Source organism: Psammomys obesus, unplaced genomic scaffold (genome assembly GCF_907164565.1).
Source record: "Psammomys obesus unplaced genomic scaffold, mPsaObe1.curated_primary_1811, whole genome shotgun sequence".
NCBI classification, from domain to species: Eukaryota; Metazoa; Chordata; class Mammalia; order Rodentia; family Muridae; genus Psammomys; species Psammomys obesus.
The window spans coordinates 35,317,812-35,341,174 of record NW_026591086.1 but is presented as its reverse complement, the minus strand read 5'-3'; the positions used below and the strand labels follow the sequence as shown (position 1 = coordinate 35,341,174).

The 23,363-nt window shown below is 37.1% G+C and overlaps 1 protein-coding gene across 2 annotated transcripts in view; it reads left to right on the top strand.

Annotated features, from left to right (window-relative positions):
* Positions 1-23,363, top strand: part of Dach1 (dachshund family transcription factor 1) — a 408,415-nt gene that overhangs the window by 282,973 nt on the left and 102,079 nt on the right. For both annotated transcript variants that reach the window (XM_055609966.1, XM_055609965.1), the window contains 2 exons: positions 8,046-8,181; positions 9,569-9,703. In XM_055609966.1, coding sequence (XP_055465941.1) covers positions 8,046-8,181; positions 9,569-9,703 — 271 coding nt within the window. The remainder of the gene's footprint in view (positions 1-8,045; positions 8,182-9,568; positions 9,704-23,363) is intronic.

Sequence of the window (23,363 nt, the reverse complement as noted above, 5' to 3'; positions counted from 1 at the left end):
TCAGGGAAAGACAAGTTATACCTGTTTATCCACGTCTAAGTCATTTCCAGTGAGATAATCTCCAACCAAAATAAAGATAAAGTGAAGACGTTTACGCGGTGAGTGAAGGGAATTAAAAAGTAGGTAAAAATTAGTTAGAGCTAAGTGAAATAATCATTTATATAAACTGGTAGTGATTACTTTTATTTGAGGAACATGATCCCTTTTCTCCTGGTGGAGAGCAGGTAGCTATGACAGTGCAATTTTGAAAGTATCCAATCAGTCATCGATGGCACAATAAGAATGCCGTAGTTTTGAATTCCACCTTTGATTTTAAATAACGCGTATGCAGCTTTCTCTTTGCAGTTATTCTTACACCATTACTTTATTAGTTTGACCTTTTACAGTGAAAGAGTACTCCTCTTAAATTTTCATTTATTATTGTGGCGAGTTTAATAAAGATGGAACATTGCAAAAGATTGTGTTCTATTGATTAGTGGAGCTGATGGAGGACCATAGCGCAGTGTGTCAAAGTATTAAATAATCTTCCTTTCTGTTCTACCTCAGGCCCAGCTTCGAGGTTAAAAGGTGTCAAGGAAATGAAATTATAAATCCTGTTTACATAGTTTCCCCAAAGACACTGAACTACTTCTTTCTTATTATGTCTAAATAAAACTCATTATCTATTTTGTTTCAGTAATAATTACAAGGTTCTTCTCTAAGCTACTCTTTACTGTCTTCATTATTCTCCATCCTATAGAATACTCTGGAAAGGCAAGCATATAAATATGATAAAAGAATTAAGCTGTTGAAATAAATTAATTTATTGTGCAACAATGTATTCAAATCTTACTTGGTCAATGGATTTTACTTTAATGAAATTCTTCAAAGAACAATACATCACTTTCTAAAGATTGAAATTATACATTAAGTGAAATGACTGAATATGTTCTGTCTCAATTTATAGATAGTTTCAATTGAATAATTAAGCTTTTAAATCATAGAATTTGCATAAAACATTTTCTTAAAATAAAAGTATTATGTGTTATCACAGTATTCTCTGTTCTTAAATATAAAACTACAGTAAAGTCAAATAAGGAAAGCCAAATAAATGCTTCAAATTACATAATTCTCCTAGTTTTAAACTATGCTTTAAAATTGTATTACAGAGGGCTCCGAAAGACTTTTCCTAGCAGTGTATCAAAACAGATGCTGCGACTCATAACCAAACCTTGGGCACAGTGCAGGGAATCATAAGAAAGAAGGGAGTTAGTAAGACCTGGAAAGGACAGGAGTTCCACAAGGACCAAATATATCTGGGCCCAGGGGTCTTTTCTGAGACTGTTTCTCTAACTAAGGACCATGAATGGATATAACCTAGAAACCCTGCCCAGATATAGCCCATCGCAGCTCAGTATCCAAGTGGGTTCCCTAGCTAGGGGAACAGGGACTGTCTCAGACATGAACTCAATGACTGGCTCTTTGATCTTTACCCCCACCCCCGGAGGGAAGAGCAGCCTTGCTAGGCCACAGAAGAGGACATTGTAGCCAGCCCTGAAGAGATCTGATAAGCTAGGGTCAGAGGGAAGGGGAGGAGGACCTCCCCTATCAGTGGACTTGGAGAGGGACACGGGAAGAGATGAATGAGGGAGGGTGGGATTGGGAGGGAATGAGGTAGGGGGCTACAGTTGGTATACAAAGTAAATAAACTGTAATTAATATAAATATAATAAATAAAAAAGAAAAATGTTTTTTTATTCATCATTTATTCATTTATTCACTTATATTCCAATTGTAGGCCCACCCTTCTCTCCTCCTGATTGTACCCTTCCTTGCTCATGATATTATCCCCCCTCCCCTACTCCTCAGAAAGGGATTCCTCCCCTCCACTAATCCACCCCAGGACATCAAGTCACATCAGGTACACCTTTGCCCAGTGACCCAGCAAGACAGTCCTACCAGGGTGAAGTGAATAAAAAGCAGGTAACAGAGTCCATGTCAGAGGCAGCTCTGCTCCCCTTCCTAGGATGGTCACATGGAGACCAAATGGCCCTTCAGCTACATCTGTGTAGGGGGCCTAGGTTCAGTCCATGCATGCTTTTTCATTGGTGCATCAGTCTTTGCAAAGCCCCCTGAGCTCATGATAGTTGGCTCTGTTGGTCTTCTTGTGGAGCTCCTGTTCCCCATTCTCCTGTTCTTCTGGGTCCTTCAATCTTTCCCCCACTCTTCCACAAGACTCCCTGAGCTCTGCCCAATGTTTGGCTGTGAGTCTAAGCAAAATGCATTTTATACTGAGTCTTTAATCAATTTTTACTTAGTATATTATGTCATTTTAAGGTATTTTGAATGGATAAAGGAATACATAAATAATTCATGAGTTAAATAAATCAACAGAGAAGGTTGGGACACTTACATATATTCAATAATTTTCCACTCATGTGAAAAATGTTTAAAGAAACAAAGAATGGTTTTTATTGGGATAACCATTCCTGTTTCAGTTTATAAATAAATATTTAGGCTTGTGAATTACATATTCAAGGAAAAAACATCTATCCACACTTTCCATTACTACTTGCTCTGAAGTTGGTTACGAAACAAAGTCAGATTTGCAGGTGATTTTGCAGAATTTTATTTATTTTCACATTGAACTTTATCTCTTTCCAGCCACACATGAGCAAATAAGATCAGTAACACATTTACTATAAGGCATATTAAAATGTACTGGAAACATGGATGTCATACTATTCAGAAGCTATATTGCTTAATTTAGAAAATTTTATTTTAGTAAAGTACAATTATATTTCTCAAGTACATATTTTATATTTCAATGCTAATAGAGAATCAATAATGTTTTTGAGTAGTTACACTTAAAACTTAACCAGTGGGTCATAATCTGGGACCTTGGGAGATTCTACCTGTCTAAATAAGTACTATATTATTGGCAATCATGACTGCAGGAGAGTAGACCATTGTTCTTCCAAGATATAGCCCAGGGGAGCCTCTCCAGGTTCTAACAAGTGTTCCTATACCCAGCCACAAAAAGGTAGCACTAAATATACTCAGTGGATTTTAAGAAAATAATTCAAACAAGAAATCAAAATCAAGATGTATAAATTTTAGAACTTGGTTTGATTGTGGAAGCACATCAACGATGTTACATTAAAACATCCATACATTGCTTAGAAATCTTAATGTAATTTTTATACTCACATCCTGTATTCAATACACTATACTGCAAAAGCCATATGAAATATAACCATCAGATATTACACTAATTTAACTTTATTTACTGTTGCCAGTTTTTGATATGAGCCTTTTTAACATCATAATTTCATCACTTCTTCTGTCCTTGTTTTTCTTAGACCCTCCCAAACACCCCTCTTTGCTCTCCTTCAAAGTTAAGGTCTCTTTTTTGCATTGATTGTTGTTTCATCTCTCTATGTATGTGTTCATGTATGTACGTGTGTGTGTGTGTATGTATAAATACATTAATGTATATCCATGAGTATCTTGAAATATGACCTGCTCAGTCTGAATACTGCTCTCTTTTGTTTTCGGTGCTGATCATTTGGTATTGGGTAACCAAGAGATGTGGTCTTCTATCGGGAAGATAATTTCTCCCACTCAGCATTCCTTAGGTGCCTATGGTTCTTTGTGGAAGGCTGAGGTCTTGTGGGCTTTTCCCTTTCTGTTTTAGCATGCCTATTTTTGTTGTTCATTTTGTGTTTAGACAGTCATATTGATGAAATTTTCTGAGCCTTGCTTGGACATTGCTAGGAGAGTCTCACAGCACTGAGATTTGCACTGAGATGTCCTGAGGCTCTGGCTCTTACATTCTCTCTGACCCCTTCTGCTACTCAACGTTCTTTGAGTCTTAAGGAAAATAAAACTGTACAAATGTACACGTATAATGTAAATGAAAAATTTTCATCTGAGGTGACAATGAGCCCTCCAAGAGCCAGAGAAAGAGTATCCATCACAAATTCCAACACTGGGTACGTGAAACCCCAGGTTTTGAGTTGCTCAGGGTTGTCCAAGAGATTCCTAAAATGCCCAGGCTATTGATATTGCCCTTGGTTGCTGCCAGGGGTGCAAGGTTAAAAACCTGATTGGGGAAAACAGCATGAACTTCAGAAGGAGATCTCAAGGCCCCTGAACTGGATCATATCTGAAGGTACCTTCTCCGAGGACTAGACTTCCCGGTACCATGAGGTGCCATTCAAGCTGCAAGCTTCCAAAGGAGGGAAGAAACCAACAGTCCTCCCCAGCTCTGATGTCTATAGATTTCAGGCCTAAGCTCTCTTTCTCCCTTTCCTCCTCCCTCTCTCACTCCCTCACTCTGTCTGTGTCACACACATGTGGGTTTCTCTATTTTCTCCCATCATTTCCTTTAGTGATTTGTTTATCTTTAGTCTTTCAGTTGACACAGCACTAAAGTGGAGTTGGCACATACATGTGTTATATTTATCTAAATATCACCCAGTTTTGCTATTAGCAGAAATTAGAGGACTCAATTTTCAGAGTCTTTTCAACTATAGTGAAGGACAATTCTATGGAATAATGCTCCTGACATCTCCCCTTTGGTGAACGGTTATTGCTCTTTTCTGAAGACATTCCACATATATAGACTTGCTGAAACCTCTAATGTTCAGCCAGTTATTATAACAGGAATTCCATTGCTTTGCATCTAAAGTAGAATATGGATTGTGATTTTCCTTTTTTGCCATGCAGTTTTTAGTCTTTTCAGCACTGAGCAAATAAGTTTTTGTCATGCAGCTTCTTATGGACTTGGAACATGTTCTTTAGGATACACCCTCGGAAATAATTTATGATATTGATTTTAAAATAAGGCTTGAATATTAAGACATATTTTCATTTTAATTGTAATGCCCTGCAAAATGAATCTCAGTGTATCTGTTGAAGAAGTTCATTGCAGATCATTGAAGAGTTGGTAATATAAGAATTACTTGATTTGGCTTCCACATATATTTAATATATACGTATGTTTATATTATTATTTATTATATTATTATATAATATACAAATATATGTAATGTCTGGATCTCTCTTTTCATGGGTAGAATATTACCATCCTTTGGGCCATCCTTTGTTGACTTAAACTATCAAAACACTATCAAAAAACTGAGCTGTTTATGGACTACATTTGAGCAAGGGGGCAGGGAGTCTAGGTCCTCTTTGTGTATGGTCTTTGGTGATGCATCAGTCTCTCCCAGTACCCCCTGGGCCATGCTTTTTTTTTTCTTTGTTGATTTCCTTCTGTGGCTTCTGTCTCCTCTGGGTCTTTTTATATTCCCCTTTTCCCATAAGACTCCCTGTACTGCACTCAGTCCAAAGTTTGGCTCTGAGTCTCTGCATCTTCTTCCATCCCTTGTAGGTTGGAGTCTTTTTTTTTTTAAATTCATTTATAAATTACAAGATTTTTTTTATAAATTACAGTTTTTTCACTCTGTATCCCACCTGTAGCCCCCTCCCTCATCCTCATCCCAATTCTACCCTCCCTCCTTCATCTCTTCCCATGCCCCTCCCCAAGTCCACTGATAAGAGAGGTCCTCCTCTTCTTCCCTCTGACCCAACCTATCTGGTCTCATCAGGACTGGCTGCATTGTTTTTCTCTGTGGCTGGTTGGAGTCTTTAAGAGGATATCTATGGTCGGCTGCATTCCTGTTCCTCTCTCCTATGGCTTCCTGTGTCTATGCTGTTTTAATGAGAATTAAGCATCTTCCCTAGCATCCTCCTTTAGGTCTGTAGATTTTAGTATGTTTATTCTATATAATATGACTAATATCCACTTATAAGTGAGCACATACCATGCATGTCTCTCTGCTTCTGGGATACCTCACTCAGGATGATCTTTTCTAGTTCCATCTATTCTGCTACAAAATCCATGATTTCTTTGTTTCTAATAGCTGAGTATTATTCCATTGTGTAAATGTATCACAATTTTCTGTATCCTATTCATTCTTTGGTTGAGGGACATCTAGGTTGTTTTCTGATTCTAGCTATTACAAATAAAGCTGCTGTGAACTTAGTTGAGCAAATGTCCTAGTAAGAAGAGAAGAAACAGTCTGAAGTGAACTTGATTGCCTGATTCTTGATCACTTCTCCCTGTTGGGCAACCTAGTCTGCCTGCAGAGGAAAAGGATCCAGGCAGTCCTGATGGGACCTGATAGGCCAGGATCAGACAATAGGGGAGGAGGTCTTGTTTCCCTATCAGTGAAGTAGGTAAGAGCAACAAGGGAGGAAGAGGGATAGAGTTTGAGACCGGGAGGAGGTGAGAGAGGGGCTATAAAAGTGAATAAATTATAAATACTAGTAACTACTACTACTACTAATAATAATAATAAAGAAACAACAGCAAAAAAAATATCGAAAAAACACTCTGACATTTCTGTATTATACCAGTTCAAAATCAAACTGTTCAGGCAACCATGTTCCTCTGAGATTCTAAGTGGAATCCTTTCTGCTTCTCCAGAGTTCTGATAGTAGCTGACAATTTCTGGAATTCCTTGGCTTGCTGATATGTGATTCCAGTCTGGCCTCCTAAACAAAAATGCCTATCCTTTATCTACACATCTTACAAAGGCACTAGCTACAGAAGACTAGCAGTTCATCCAACGTAGTATTACCTGCTGTTGACGAGTTTCTACTGCACAGACCATCTTTTCATATAACTTCATATTCATAGGAGCAAAGTGTTCACACTTGAACGTGTATTTCCTTAGGTGTTGCACTCACTTGTCTTTGTCAACCTGAATATCTGGAAAGAAAACTCAAGCCCAGGCATTTCTTAGATCTTTCCAGGTGATTCTCATATACAGGTAGATTATAACTATCTAGAAAATTATTAGGATTTTATGGGCAGAGCTATGACCAACGCTTATTACCTGCCAGTGATGTTGCTGGTGGTTGTGAGCTATCTCAGTGCTGGGAACCAAACCCACGTCCTCTGCAAGAGCCCAGATGTCTTTAACTTCTAACCTGTCTTTTTCTCTGGTGTGCCATTTTTTAATGTGGAAGTGTGTTTCTACAATCAAATATATATTGATTATTGTAAAGAGAGCTAGCTCCTCGTTGTCTACGTTTGTTAATACATAAAGTTGAAAATATTTAGTTGCTCCAAGTATAAAGTTTTAACCAATGGTTATTCAATTTATTAATTTGTAATCCCACTCACATTGGCTCATTGTATGTATATAATGTATACTTTCACATAACTCTTAAATAGCACTGCTACAACGCTTGCTCAGAGTAAGCAGTATATAGCACTAGGCAAATGTCTTCCTGGAACTGAGAGGGAAACAGAGCAAGATTTCCTGAACCGAAATGGTATATATTTCTTGAATATGAATGACTGAATGGAGGAAGAGGCCTACTTACTGAGTTTTATTTGATTCATAGAAAATAATTTTGATATAAAATAATGTTAAATTTCCAAAGGCATTAATTGTGACCATATTATGTCTAGCTAGAGTGGTGTCATACTGGTGTCACAAAAGGTTCTTAACAATCCTCTGAAAATATTCTGGTCAGTTACATCCAAAAGATGTGTCCCAAATGATCCCTAATGTCTGCTGAAATAGGAAAATAAATGTTCAGAACTCAGTCTTACACTTATTTCTAAATAACTGTTCAGAACTCAGCCTTACACTTATTTCTTCAACTCTTATTTTATCTAGGTGGTCTTATTGGGATATTTTGAATTGACTTGTGTTGCCTAATATTTTCACCAAAGAATGGATTAGTACTATTTGATATTGCGGTATTGAGGTTTACCAGTAAAATCACAATTTTTCAACTGTGGATGAGCTCACTAGTTCCAGATGATAATGAACTCAAGAATTTGAAATTGGCTATGTTTGAGATCTTTGGTCAAGATTGAGTCTATTTTTTTTTTTCTCCAGTTAATTGCGGGTGAAACACTGTGGGGTTTGGTGCACAGCCCTCTTCATAATTGTAACTGTATTCAGAAAAAAAAAATAACATTTATGAAATCAAGACTCCATATACTGACCTCTTCCTTTCTCTTTTGATCCTGTGCCACGCAGGAGCGTGTTCCCGACAGCCCGTCACCTGCACCCTCTCTGGAGGAGGGCCGAAGGCCCGGCAGCCACCCATCCTCACACCGCAGCAGCAGCGTGTCCAGCTCCCCTGCGCGGACAGAGAGTTCTTCCGACAGAATCCGTAGGTTTCATACTTCTCACTTGTCACCATCTTAGACTTTATTAGGTGCAGCTGGGCTTTCTAATCAAAATGCCCTCGTTTCAAATAGATCTCAAATGTGTCATGTACCGAAGCTCTCTAGCAATAGCCATTCCTCAGAATTATGTGTCCCGGTTTGGAATGCCATGAAGGATGATGCAGCATTAACAGGTTCTGATATAACTTCCTCTCTTTGATACTACACATAAAGATTTGAGCTATGAAACAGAAAAAGTAAGTCATCTTCCAGATTAGTTTCTGAAGTACACACTGAGTCCCAACTCTCTAATGTCTAAGTACATCATTCTTGTTTACCCAACTGCATTTATTCAATGGAAAACTGTGCTATTTTCTGAAATACATCAGATTTTTGCATTCATCTTTATTTAATAAGGATATTCACAAGTACATACCACAGAAATCAAATTAAGCACAGTAAGTTTGGAACGGCTAATTCTTTGCCATTTAGATGATTGCTGGATTAAAGAATTTTAATTTAAGATTCCTGTCTGGTATAACCAGTAGCATATAGTTTCCTGTTATTAAAATTTAAAGTAGGTTTTCAACTTATTTTGTGTAAAGATTACAGTTTTTAATCTTGGGTCTGGTGAGATGGCTCAACAGTCCTCAAATCTTTCAGAGGACCAGAGTTTGTTTTCTAGGACTCACATCAGATGGCTCACAAACACCTGTTAACATCAGCTCCAAGAGAACCCAAGTTTTAATTTCTACACAGAAGATACTTTTCCTGTAAAATCACGGAAAAAGGTCAACATAAGCATGCTAGCATTCTTACAGTAATGACTTTTTCAACTAACATTTTAAAGATCAAGATGATTTTCTTTGCTGCCATGTTCTGTGGAGTAGACCACAACATGGATACTGAAACCATGATGTAAGTTTTTTTTCTTTGCAGATTATTCTGGCTTCAGCAGGTCACGCGTACATCACTCACATTAAACTGATACGGTTAATGGGCACTTTATTGTTGAGATCATAAGTGTTCCAAATTGGGGAAGTTATTTCCTAAGGAGAAAACGATGCACTGGCATGAAAGGTTGACTACTACCTTGGAGTGGTTGCACTAACATGGATAATCCACATTATTCTAACTATAGGAAATGGTTTATCTCATGGGATAATAGATACTGTAAAGTGGTGTTATGTCCAGTCTTTTTCTGCTTATCCTTAAGGATTACCATTGCTTGTCAATCTTCCAGTAACTTAACTGATGGATTATAGGTTTAAAGTTTGAGTATTATATGTTTATGTCATGCTTTTTTTTTTATTCCAAAAAAATTTCCAATGGATAGATGTTAACCACACATTCTGATGTTGTTGCGTTTGTCCCTTGTGTCCACATTGACAGCTGTCCATCAGAATGGGTTGTCCATGAACCAGATGATGATGGGCTTATCCCCAAATGTGCTTCCTGGGCCAAAGGAGGGGGATCTGGCTGGTCATGACATGGGACACGAGTCTAAAAGGATCCACATTGAAAAAGGTAATTTACGATTCTGCCCCCTTTCTTTTGTTCTGGAAATGAAGTATGTCATCTATTTCTGCACCACTAAAATAAGATAAATATTTTAAATGTGGAATATTAATAAAACAGTATGCCTATTCAACAACAAAAAAAATGTCTGAATGAAGACCTACTACTTTCCTGTTATACAATGGTAAGTAATTTAATTTTCATAACACATTTAAAAGAAAATCATATATCCCAAATGTTAATTTTTATTTACTAAGGTGATAGTTTGTTTCATAATGTACCCAAAGCCATTTTATTTTACTTAGTATGACAGAACAAAAAAAAAAAAAGGATTACTGAAAATCTTTTTTGTTTTAAAGACAGATATTATTAAGTCTTTTAGGATTTTCAAGTGAATCTTTGCAGTCATTTAAAAAGCGTGGGAAGCAGGATAGATAGCTCAATCCTGAAAGGGCTTGTCTGGAAAGCATTAGGATCTGACTTCCATTGACAGGGTCCTGCAAAACAAGGCTAAGAACCTGCTGTATTTGTGATTTAAATGGTGGAAAGGTGGAAATTCCAGGATTACTACTTTTTTTCTGGCAAGCCAGCCTCACCTATTGCAGAGTTCCAGTTGCCAGTAATAGGTTTTATTTCAAAATAAAGGGTAACGTTTCCTGAGGGAGGGGCTGCAACCCTGCAGTCAACTTTTGGTCTCCGCACATGTGTCATGAGCATACACCAACATACATAAACATGTACCTATATGCATATGAAGACACGAACACATTGCACACCAATAACAAAGCCTATTGTGCACATTCCCATTTGACGCATTTCTATATTGATCTAAGCCATTTTTACAAGCAAAGTGTTAGGAATGTACATTTGAGTTTTCTAGTCCAAGAAGAAATTTCATTAGAAAATAGAAACATTATCTTTCTGTGCATATTAAATACTTGCGCTAAAAACAAAACAAAACAAAAACACATGTTTTCAGATAACAGGTTTGGGGCTGTAACCATTAAAGTCTAGTCACTTCAATCAACTTACATTAACTTTTTAATTTATTTAGTTTTGAGATTATCGTATTATTCTATCATTTTTCCTTTTCCCTCTTCCCTCCACAGTCTCCGTACTGTCTTGCTTTCTTTTAAATTCATGCAGACTAGTTTTTAAATATTAAATAAATATTCTATATTTTACATACATAGTTTCCTTATTGCCTATTTTGATATAAATAATCAAATAATTTTGTTTTGACTAAGAATGGATACCTTGAAGTTTGGCACACAAAGAGTTTGTGTAGCATGAGAAAGATACTGGGTTAAATCCTTTCCAAACTTTACAGAGGGTGTTAAAAATTGGATTTTTAAGTACTTATATTACTGATGTTTTTAACGAGAGATTAGGTAACCTTGAAAACATTAAAACTGCATAGGACATATTTTCCTAAAATGGATTACAGCCTTACTAACTCCCTTGGGAAGAAGAATATAAATATTTACAAATAATACTATCAGTTCTTTGGAACATCCATGAGAACATGGTAATGTTTTATGTGCATTACCGTGTCACAGTGAAGATACAGATGAGAAATAACATTAATGAACTTTTCTGTATTTATTGTGTATTATTATTATTGTGTATTTTCAAACCTGATATTATGCTTTAGTATCTATAGTGTGTCACTCAGTCCCAGGGCTTCTATATTTCTTTAAATTTCTTTTTATTAATTACATTTTATTCACTTTGTATTCCAGCTGTAACCGCCTCCTTCATACACTTCCAATCCCCTCCCTCGGCCCACTGATAAGGGAGGTCCTCGTCCCTTTCCCTAGCCCATCAGGTCTCATTAAGACTGGCTGCATTGTATTTCTCTGTAGCCTGGTATGTTCCATGAGTTTTTCTTCAGTATTGACGAAAATCTCTGTTATATGTTTTCTTTCATCATATTATTAAAAAAAAGATTATTACACCACAGCATTATGAAAAATGTCATAGCAAGGAAATACTTGTAAAATTAGGTTTTTCAGTAACATATCAATAAAAGAATAAATTGGATGAATCGAGTAATATTTTCAAAGTTTCAGCAAAAGAATCTTCAGAAAATGAGTGGATCTTTTCCCAGTTTTCCATGGATGTAGTCTGTTTCAATGTAAAAAGCTGTGAAGGGGCTGGAGATATGACTCAGCCAGTGGGCACTACTTTGAAGCCCAAGGATCCGATATGAACAGTGAAGCGCTATCAAGGAAGGAAAGTACTACTCCAAGAAGTTTGTCCACTGATCTACAAATATCTTTCTTGACATGCACTCACACAGATAATAAATAAATAAATAAATAAATAAATAGATAGATAGATAGATAGATAGATAGATAGATAAATGAATAGATAAATAAGACAGATATGGGAAGTTGACTGATTATATACAATGGATATCAATATATTAGGGCTTAAAAATACTTTTTTTTTCTCTCTTTACTTTTTTTTTTTATTTTATTTTTCTTTTTAGTTACATTTTGTTAACTCTGTGTCCCAGCTGTATCCCGCTCCCTCATTCCCTCCCCAACCCCACACTCCCTCCCTGGTCTCCTCCCTGCCCCTTTCCAAGTCCACTGATAGGGGAGGACCTCCTCCCCTTTCATCTGACCCTGTTTTATCAGGTATCTTCAGGGCTGGCTGCAAAGTCCTGGCTTAAAAATACTTAAGAACATTGTTGTCAATGGCTCAGAAGTGAAATATAAGATCTGGAGATGAAAATGAAAAGACAGTAAAAGCACCACTGATATCCTAGCAGCAGCCGTGAAGGTTTGATGGAGAATGCTACAAGCTCATGCTTCAGGTTGCATTGATCTGTATATTCCACGAGTGAAAGGTTTAGCCGCTCACTTTTTACAATTACTATTATATACTTTTACTATAGAATTTATTTTTCTTAATATTTTTAATATCATTTATTACAATTTATTCAATGTGTCCCAGCTATGATCCCCTCCCTTGTCTCTCCTAATCCTACCCTCCCCTCCCTCTTCTTCTCCCATGTCCCTCCCCTAGTACACTGATAGGGGAGGTCCTCTTCCCCTTCCATCTGACCCTAGCCTACAGGGCTCATCAGGACTGGTTGCATTGTATTACTCTGTGGACTGGCAAGGCTGCAAGCCCCAGGGGAAGCTAATCAGAGAGTCTGTCACTGAGTTCATGCCAGAGAAAGTCCCTGCTCCTCTTACTAGGGGATCCACTTGGAGACTGAATCTATGGACTACATCTGAGAACATTTTTAACGACAAGTTTTTGACAAGGTTTCTCATCTTTTGTGTAAATCCCCGATCCTACAAATTTGCTAAAACATCTGCCTTCTTCTGTGGAAATTCTTTATTCATTAATGCACTTTCACTTCTAATGAATAAACACTGAACCATTTGAATATTTTCATTGATTATATATAAATAAATCAAGTTGAGGACTGGAGAGATGGCTCCGTGTTTAAGAACACTGGCTGCCCTTTCAGGGTGACCTGTTTCAATTCCCAGAACCCACATGACAGTTCCAAACATGCCCTCTCACAGGCATGAATGAAGGCAAAACACTAATGCACAAAAAATAAAAATAAATTAGTATAAAGAAAAAGTAAACCAAGATGTCTATGAACTTATGCCATTTAATTTGAATTGATAGAAACTACTAAGAAATAAAAGAAGAGTAAAGCCAAAGATGAATATTACATTCTTTAAATAATAAAGTAAAATATATTTCCTTTAGTGGTATGTTTGCATGTAGAGCATTATAACTATGAATATACTTAGCAGCTTACTATTTTACTTCTCTTATTTATCTCTCCAGTTCTTTTCAGAACAAGGCCCTATCCAAATCCCAAATATATTTCCATATCTCATACACAAAATTAGACGTTTAGCATTCTTACTGGATGTATGAAACTACCATTGATTTCAAATCATGGAAAATTTAATAGATGTTGATATAATTATAGTGTCTTGTTTTATGTTGTTCTTTCTTTTTGATGAACTCTCTATCTCTTTCATCTACTTCCAGCATACTAAATTAATAGTAAATATTCATGGGCTTCCTAGATTGATAGAGTCTGCTAAATTAAAAATTGTTTTCTTCCCATGACTCCATTTATCATATTCATCACAATAGCCCTGCAACTTTCTTACTACTCATATCTGTTTTGAATAAGTAACTTTATTTAAAGAAATCTGTAGAAAAAATAATTATATATCCATGTCATTTTCAGCTTGAACTTTTTATGTGTAATTTGCTTTCTAACAACCAAATTATTCAAAAGGCAATAATTCTTAGGAAAACATTGATACGTAATATAGATAGCAAAATTCATTTTGTGCCCCAAATGATTGCCGTATGAGTCTTAATCATCAATAACTTTTAAACATGCTTGTTTTTCTTAATATGAAAAAACTACTGGCTATAATATATGCTACAAAAACCAAGTTCTTATCAGTTCATTGTCCAGAAGCTGTATAAATTCAGAGTTCAGTAAAGAACTATCTGAGAAAATGCTCCCATTCTTTATTCTTTTTTTTTTTTCTCTTAGAATTAAGAAAACTTCAATGGAGTCTTGAGCCTTGAGGAGGTTAAATTAAACCATATTTTAAAATTAAAAAAAAAAAAACGGGATTTTTGTTTGTTTGTTTTAGGAAGTATAGACATTTAAATCTCATGTAGAAATCCCAATCATAATGAAAAATATTTATTAAGATTATAAACTTTTGTCAGAGTCAAGAGTTTGTAAAAGATATGTGCTGAGATCCTGAGACTCATGGCCAAACTTTGGGCAGAGTGCAGAGAATCATATAAAAGAAGAGGGAGTTAGTAAGACCTAGAGAGGACAGGAGCTCCACATGGACCAAATATATGTGGGCACAGGAGCTTGTCTGAGACTGATTCTCTAACCACAGACCATGCATGGATATAACCTAGAACCCCTGCTCAGATGTAGCCCATGGCAGCTCAGTAAACAAGTGGGTACCTTAGTAAGGGGAACCAGGGTTCATCTCTGACATGAACTCAGTGACTGGCTCTTTGATCACCTCCTCCTGAGGGAGGACCAACCTTGCCAGGCCACACAGGAGGACATTGCAGACAGTCCTGGTGAGACCAAATAGCTAGGGTCAGATGGAAGGGGAGGAAGACCTTCATTATCAGTGGACTTAGAGAGGGGCAGGGAGAAGATGAGGGAGAGAGGGTGGGATTGGGAGGCAATAAGGGAGGGAGCTACAGCTAGGAAACAAAGTAAATAAACTGTAATTAATATTAAAAAAATTGGTTCAAAAAGATATGTGCTGAGTGAAACTGATGCTACAAATGGAAAAGTTAAAATTGCTTACGTTGTCTTTTAAAAATATTTTCTTTATTATTTGAGATTATAATATAATTACATTATTCCCCCATACTTGTTCTCCCTCCAATCCTTCCCATGTACCCTTCCTTGCTCTTTTTCACGTTCATGGCCTCTTTTGACATTAATTGTTGTTATCATATATATCTATATCTATATCTATATCTATCTATCTATCTATCTATCTATCTATCTATCTATCTATCTATATATCTTGACTAGAAGTGACAAGGAAATCAAGACATGAGATACAAAGACACAGTAATATATATGTGTGTGTGTGTGTGTGTGTGTATATATATATACACAGATGAGCAGAGAGGCAGCATTGTTGTATAAGCTGCATGAGGAGGCTGGCTCATTGCAGATAAACCATGAGATCTGGTTAATATCTACAGCTGGACACGTGTAGGTTTAGCTAACATTCATTAGGGCAGACTTTGTGTGGAAGTGGTGTTAAGGCTGTGGGGATAAAACTATGTTGGGACTTTTTCTGTACACATTACTGACACGAACACAATGTCCAATAGAAGACTTTTGCTATCCCTCAGAGTCTCACTAGGGAATGACTTTGCAGCTGTGATAGCCCTGAGGCACTGGGGTCTTTCACCTGGCTGTGCATGTCAAACAACATCCCAAACAATGCACCCTTGGAACTTCACTTGCTCTCAACATTAGTGAATTTTGTCCTTGTATTAATCGAATATAATGCAATTAGTTAGAAAATATATATTAGAAGCCAAGTGAGTTATATGAGCAACGTAGGTAAATTCTGCTTGTCATCCTCTCTTCTCTGCTCCTTTTCCCTTCCTCTTGTCCCTTTTCAACCTCTATTCATCGCATGCTTTCCCTTTCTTCCTGTCCTTCCCATAATTAAAACATTACTTTCACTTGTTTTATTTTTCAAATCTGCTCTCATCAACATAATGTGGATTACTTTTGCTTCCACGAAAATGTACTTTTTTTCAATGGACACCAGCATTTTAGAAGCAGGACAAATTTGAGGAGGGATGTTCAGGAGACTTCTATCAGGCCTAGAACGTTTTCTTTGTGGTAAACTTTGATCAGCGTTGTTAAATATTCCCAGCGTTTGCTGTCCTTGTATAGAAGGATTTAATTTGACATTTTGAATTGGAGGACATGGTGTTAAATGTACAATTTCAAACTAAAACATGGCATATTTACATTTCTTTTTTTAATAATTTCTTCTGTGCATCAAGTTCAGTGTATCTTTTTTTTTTTTTTCAAAAACTGGCTAAAGCATGACTTCTCTCAAGTTTTTCAAAATATGATTTCTTTGGATATCTTTCAGTGTTGTATATAATGGAATTTTAAAACTTATAGTATTAATTTACTAAAGATCTCACCTTCAAAATTGTTTTCTTCTTTAAAGTGATAGATTGACATTACAAGGATCAATAGCAATGTTACATTCTAGTATTTCGGAACCTTTATTGTTTCATGTAACTACTACATGAATGTCTAGATTAAAAGCCCCTTTTCTGTAGAAGTCCCAATGTTTTCACATTGTTTGCATTTGCATCCCTTACCATTACTTTTGTCCAAAATTTGTGTATTCTTTATTTAATTTTAAAAATAACCAATGAGTTCATTCAGTGCTGCCTGTGTATGATTAGTATAGGGACACCAGCTGGAAACTGTCAGGGATCTCATTCCTAATGAAGGGAATTCATGACTATTTTTTTTTTCGATCCATGCTGGAAATTTGACTGTCTATATCTTCTGCTTGTTTTGCACATGGTGTCCAAGTCACAGTAAGTCCATTTGTGTAACGATATGGTCACATCCAAAATATGTTTTTCTGCAAAGGTCCTACAACCGTTACACTCCCTGTTCCTTGACGATTCCTGAGCCTTGGTGGACAAGGTTGTGATATAAATGTCCATTTAGGGTGATGTACTCCATAGTCCTAATTGACAGGTTGCGAGACTTTGTATCAATCACTCTCTACTGAAAAAAAGTCTCTTTGTTGAAGTTCGATCAATGCACTAATCTATGGGATTAAAGATAAGTATATAGGGGAAATTTATTACTATATCCATTCAGCTGAATAATACTGCTGGGTTCTCCTCTACATCATAAGGCATATGACCTAGCTAGCCAATGGTTTTGGAACCAGATAATGGTATCAGACATGGGTTCTATTTTGCAGAAGAACCTTTATGTTCAACTGAAAAAAAATAGTGGTTGGTTTCTTTCATAACATACATACCACTACTGCACAAGTAGATGAACCTATTTAGCATTGTTAAGAAACAGAAACAGACTAGATATCCAACAATTAGTGGTCAATGAAGTTATAGTTCGTGTACACAATGGTATATTACTCAGCTGTTATAAAACTCCCAGGTAAAAAGGTAGAGCTGAAATAATCATTCATAGTGAGGTAATCCATAGCCAGAAAGAAAATGGTTTGCGTTCTCTATCATATGTGAATATTAGTTTTAAGTTTAAGATAAACCATAGATTACTGGAAAGCAATAAGGAGAAATATCGGTAAGATTTCAAGGAAAAGAAGATAGATGGCAGGAAGTATGAAGGGAAAATGGGAATAATGGAAAAGGAAGGGGTTAAGGGGTTGGATTTGGAAGGGCAGGATAGATGGGGAAATGAGGAAGGGTAACAGATAGTATGACTTAGCCAGTCAAAGGGTGTGGGCCAGTTAACAGTATCAAGATGGGTTTCGTCTCATGGATGTGTTTTTATATCCCTTCAATCAAAATGTGGTTGGATGCCTGAGCCCATAGGGGCTCACAGAGACTGAACCGACAATCAAGGAGCCTCCATAGGACAGACCCAGGCCATATGCACATATGTTCCTGTTGTGCAGCTTGATCTTCCTGTAAGATTCCTAACAGTGGGAGCAGGAGCTGTCTCTGACTGTTGCCTGTTTTTAGAAACGTTTCTCCCTATTGGATGCCTTGTTTAGCTTTAATAGAAGAAGATATGCCTAGTCTTAGTGCAGCTTGATATGCCATGGCTGGTTGATATCCATTAATGTTGGGCTCTTTTCTGATGAAAAACAGAAGAGGAATAGATGAGAGGGAGGAATGGGAGGGAAGAGGAGAGGGGAAACTACAGATGGTATGTACAATAAATAAAAATTTCTAAAAAGTGATTGGAAAAAATTATATTTTATAATATATTTATATTTATAAATTATATTTTATAATAAATGCATATTTATAATTTAATTATACTTATAATTTAATGCTTGTGAAAGTAATTGATGAGCAAGATTTTATAATACATACTTGCTAGACTCAACACAGTTTGAATAATTTATTTATTAAAAATATATTGAGATTTTAAATATACCTACAGCTGATAAACAGAATTCTAGGTGATATACATGAAATTAATTTATTTGAATACATTGAAAGCTAAAGGAGAGCCTCATTGATGGATAGGATTGCTGCCTTTGAAACAGTCACATGTACCACTTATGCAGTGAAGTATCTTTGCGTATTCTAGGATTTTATTTTCACATATTTATTACATTGTTTCTAAAATATTTATTATTATTATTATTATTATTATTATTATCATCATCATTATTATTATTGAGAATGCTCAATGCGAGGCAGAGGCCAAGCGCAATTACGGATTCATTAACATGGCAGTTTGAAATGCATCTCTGCTTAGTTTGTGATTCATTACAAAGGCCTCACTTTATTTTTCAAGTCAGATGTTGTTTGAGCATCATAGTTTTTAGCTTAATGAATTAATTATATATCATTTTTTTTTAATTTGGCAAATTGTTGAAATGGTGCGGAAATGTAGATTTCTTCTCCGTTTGCTCTTACAGGCTGAAACTTTGTATGGTCTGATGTGGAGGTGATCTATGGCAACTGTGCACCTTTTTAAATGCATCAATTTGAGAGTCTCTTCACACTTCAATTTCATTTTGGAAATACTGAATTAATTGAATTAACCTTGGTTAGCAGTGCTCTATTTTTATTTTGTACATTTTAATTTTGTAAATGGGCAGATAGGCTTTCTCTTAACTAACTACAAAACATTTTCTGTTATTCCCTGATTAAATTCATTAGAAACATGCAGAAATTGTCATTATGAGTTCAGCAATTCCACGAGCTGGCCTACTTGATAACCTAATAGAGTAACACAACACAAGTTCCGAGTTTCTAAGGAGAGCAAGTTACTATCAGTGCTATTTTGCTAAGTTGAAAAATGATAGAAATCTATTATCAGACATTTCAGTATATGTTTCAAGTTTTGAGTTGAGATATCAATTACAAAATTGGTACATGATCATTTGATTTAATATTGACTTCTCTAATGACAAATTGAAGATTTTTGCTCACGTCTGATTGTCATTCAATACAGATAAATTTCTTTCTTTTCTTTATTTGAGGATAGAGTCTCATTCTGTTTCTCAGGATAGCATGAAATTTAATTTGTAGACCAGGATGGTCTGCAATCTGCGATGATTACTTTTGCTTAGTGTTCAGTATAGTAGGATTACAAGAATAAGCCACAACATTTCTATTTTTTTCTCATTTATATTATTCACTTGACATCCTTGAACCCATCCCTTCTCCCTTGCTGTTCCTTTTCTCCCAACACTGCTTTAACCATTATATTTTCTGTTAGTTTAGTGATCACATTTTTAAAATGGAAAGTCTGCCACGTGAAAGCATCTTTTTGACCTTGCCTAATACCTGTTGTCACCTCGCACTTAAAATTCTTTTTTTACTTCTATTTTTATTAATTACACTTTATTCACTTTGTATCCCCCCCCATAAAACCCTCCTTCCTGCCCTCTCCATCCCACCCTCCCTTCCCCCTCCTTCACTCATGCCCCTCCCCAAGTCCACTGATAGGGGAGGTTCCCCTTTCCTTCCTTCTGATCTTAGTCTATCAGATCTCATCAGGAGTGGCTGCATTGTCATCTTCTGTGGCCTGGTAAGGCTGTTTCCCCTCAGGGGGAGGTGATCAAAGAGCAGAACAATGAGATTATGTCAGATCCAACGAAGAAAGAGAATTTCAGGCCAATCTCCCTTATGAACATTGATGCAAAAATACTCAACAAAATACTTGCAAACCGAATGCAAGAACACATCAAAGATATCATCCACTATGACCAAATAGGCTTCATCCCAGGTATGCAGGGGTGGTTCAATATATAGAAATCCATCAATGTGATCCACCATATTAATAAACTGAAAGAAAAAAAAAAACACATGATAATCTCCCTAGATGCTGAAAAAGCATTTGACAAAATCCAACATACATTCATCTTTAAGTGTTGGAGAGATCAGGGATACAAGGCACATATCTAAACATAGTAAAGGCAACATGCAGCAAGCCTATAGCCAACATCAAACTAAATGGAGAGAAACTTAAAGAAATACCACTGAAATCAGGGACAAGGCAAGGCTACTCACTCTCTCCATATCTCTTCAACATAGTTCTGGAAGTCCTTGCTTGAGCAATAAGACCGTTGAAGGAGATGAAGGAAATAGAAGTTGGAAAGAAAGAAGTCAAATTATCACTATTTGCAGATGACATGATAGTATACGTGAGTGACCCCAAAAACTCTACCAGGGAACTTCTACAGCTGATAAACACTTTCAGCAAAGTGGCTGGATACAAAATTAACTAAAAACAAAAACAAAAACAAAACAAACAGTAGCCCCCCTATATACAAAAGACAAAAGGGCTAAGAAAGAAACTAAGCTGTACTATAGAGCAACAGTAATAAAAACTGCATGGTACTGGCATAGAAATAGGATGGTGGATCAATGGAACCGAACAGAAGACCCAGAAATAAACCCACAGACTTATGGACACCTGATGTTTGACAAAGATGCCTTGGTTTAGGTACCAAGGTGACTATGACTTCATAGAATGAGTTTGGTAGTATTCCTTCTGTTTCTGTTTTGAGAATAGTCTGAAGAAAACTGGAGTTAACTCTTCTTTGAAGGTCTGGTGGAAATCCGCGCTGAAACCATCTGGTCCTGGGCTTTTTTTTTTTTTTGCTGGGAGACTTTCAATGACTGCTTCTATTTCCTTGGGTGATATAGGACTATTTAACTGATTTACCTGTTCTTGATTCAGTTTTGGTAAGTGGAATCAATCATGAAAATTACGCATTTCATTTAGATTTTCAAATTTTGTGGCATTTAGACTTTTGAAGCAAGTCCTATGATTGTTTGGATTTCCTCAGTGTCTGTAGTTATGTCCCCCTTTTCATTTCTGATTTTGTTGATTTAGATGGTGTCTCTCTGCCTTTTTGTTAGCTTGGCTAAGGGTTTGTCTATCTTGTTATTTTCTCAAAGAACCAGCTCTTGGTTTCATTGTTTCTTTGAATTGTTTTATTTGTTTCTAATTGATTGATTTCTGTCCTGAGTTTGATTATTTCTAGCTATCTACTCCTCTTTGGTGTGTCTTCTTTTTCTAGGCTTTTTAAGTGAGCCATTAAATTTCTTGAATCAGCTGTCTCGAATTTCTTCTTGAAGGCACTTAGTGCTATGAACTTTCCTCTTAGCACTGCCTTCATTGTGTCCCACAAGCTTGGGTATGTTGTGTCTTCCTTTTGCATTGAGTTCTAGGAAGACTTTAATTTCTTTCTTTATTTCTTCTTTGACCCAGCTGTCATTTAGTAGCAAGTTGTTCAGTTTCCATGTGTGGGTAGGCTTTTTGCTATTTCTCTTGTTGTTGAGGTCCAGCTTTATTCCATGGTGAATAGATAGGATACAAGGGATTATTTCAATCTGCTTGTATCTGTTGAGGCTCGCTTTGTGACCAAGTATAAGGTCTATTTTGGAGAAAGTTCCATGAGGTGCTGAGAAGAAAGTAAATTCTTTTGTGTTTGGATGTAAGGTTCTGTAAATGTCTGTTTGGTCCATTTGATTCATGACCTCTGTTAGAGACATTGTTTCTTTGTTTAATTTCTGCTTGTTTTTATCTTCCTCTATTTCTTTACGCATGGCCATAATCTGTTTGAGTGTATCTTCCTCTAGGTATTTATGCATTTTATTTGTTTACTCTGTTATCCTCTTCATGAGCATTGATGTTAGGTCATCTTCTTGAATTTCATTTATGCTGGGGTGTCCAGGGCTTCTTGCCCCTGGATAACTGGGTGCTGGAGATGCCATATTGCTCTGCCTTTTGTTGGTTAAGCTTTTATGCTGGCCTCTATCCATTTTGCTGTCTTAGGTGTTGGGAATTAGCTTCTGATGGTTCCTGGAATCCTGTGGTGGAGAGAATCCCCTTGCCAGGAAGATTTTTTTTTTTTCCTGGAGGAAGCCTCCTCAGCTTTTTGGGTATAGTCACTGTATGGCTGGTGTTTTTCAGAAGTTGCCACAGCTCACCTCAGACATAGAGACCTGAGTGGTAACTGTGGTCCTTGTTAGTCGAGAGGGTTCTCCTCTCACCTGGAGAATTCCTGGAGACAGCTGCCCTGCTTCTGGGTTTCTTGCTGTAAATTTAGTGAGCTGCTGCTGTAACTTGTGTGTCCCTTGGTTTGGTCTGTTTTTTAGAGATAACTGGTTGTCCCTTGGAGCAGTATCTGGGGGTTGATCTCGGGGATCCCAGGCTTTTTTAGGTCTGAGGTTGAGGCTCTGTGCCCCAGTACTCAAGCGGTAATCTGTGGCGGGTGAGTACTGCTCTCCTGGTAAGAGCAGGCTATCTGGTGCCCAGCAGGCCCCTGGTTTGGGCCAGTCTGAGGGACCTTTTCTGGGGATATACTGGGTGGCCTAAGTCTGTCCCCTTTGCTTAGTTCCCTGTGGATTCTCTCTCGACTGGGACTCCCAGTCTCTGGTGTTTTTGTGTCCACCGTTCAGGCTGGGAAGGTGATCAGGACACTTAGGCATGTGGCTCGGGTCCTGCGACTTAGTGCCTGCTTGACCCAGGATCTCTTCCGGGTTTTGGCTGGGTGACCTGAGCGTGGACCCGACCGGTTCCCATGCCATGGGGGTTTCCTCTCACCTGGGAAACATGATCGCTGTTGTTCTAGGGCCCAGAGTTCAGTCTCTTGGTCGCTGTACGGAAAATGTTGTCCTGTTTCTCAGATGCAGTGTTCTCCTGGCGCTGCCATCTTGTCCTGAAATTTCTTAAGATGTCACACATGCGCGCGCAAGCCCCTATCCCAGCGCACATGGCCACAGCTTGATATTTACTAGGTCAATGATGGAGTGATCTTCCTGCAAAGGCTCTATTCAGGGTTAAGAAGCAGAGTGATGGCCCTGTTTTCTTCTGTGCTGGAAGCAGTTTGCATTTCTTCCTCAGACTGATGGAATGATTTAACACATTCATCTAGCCTTG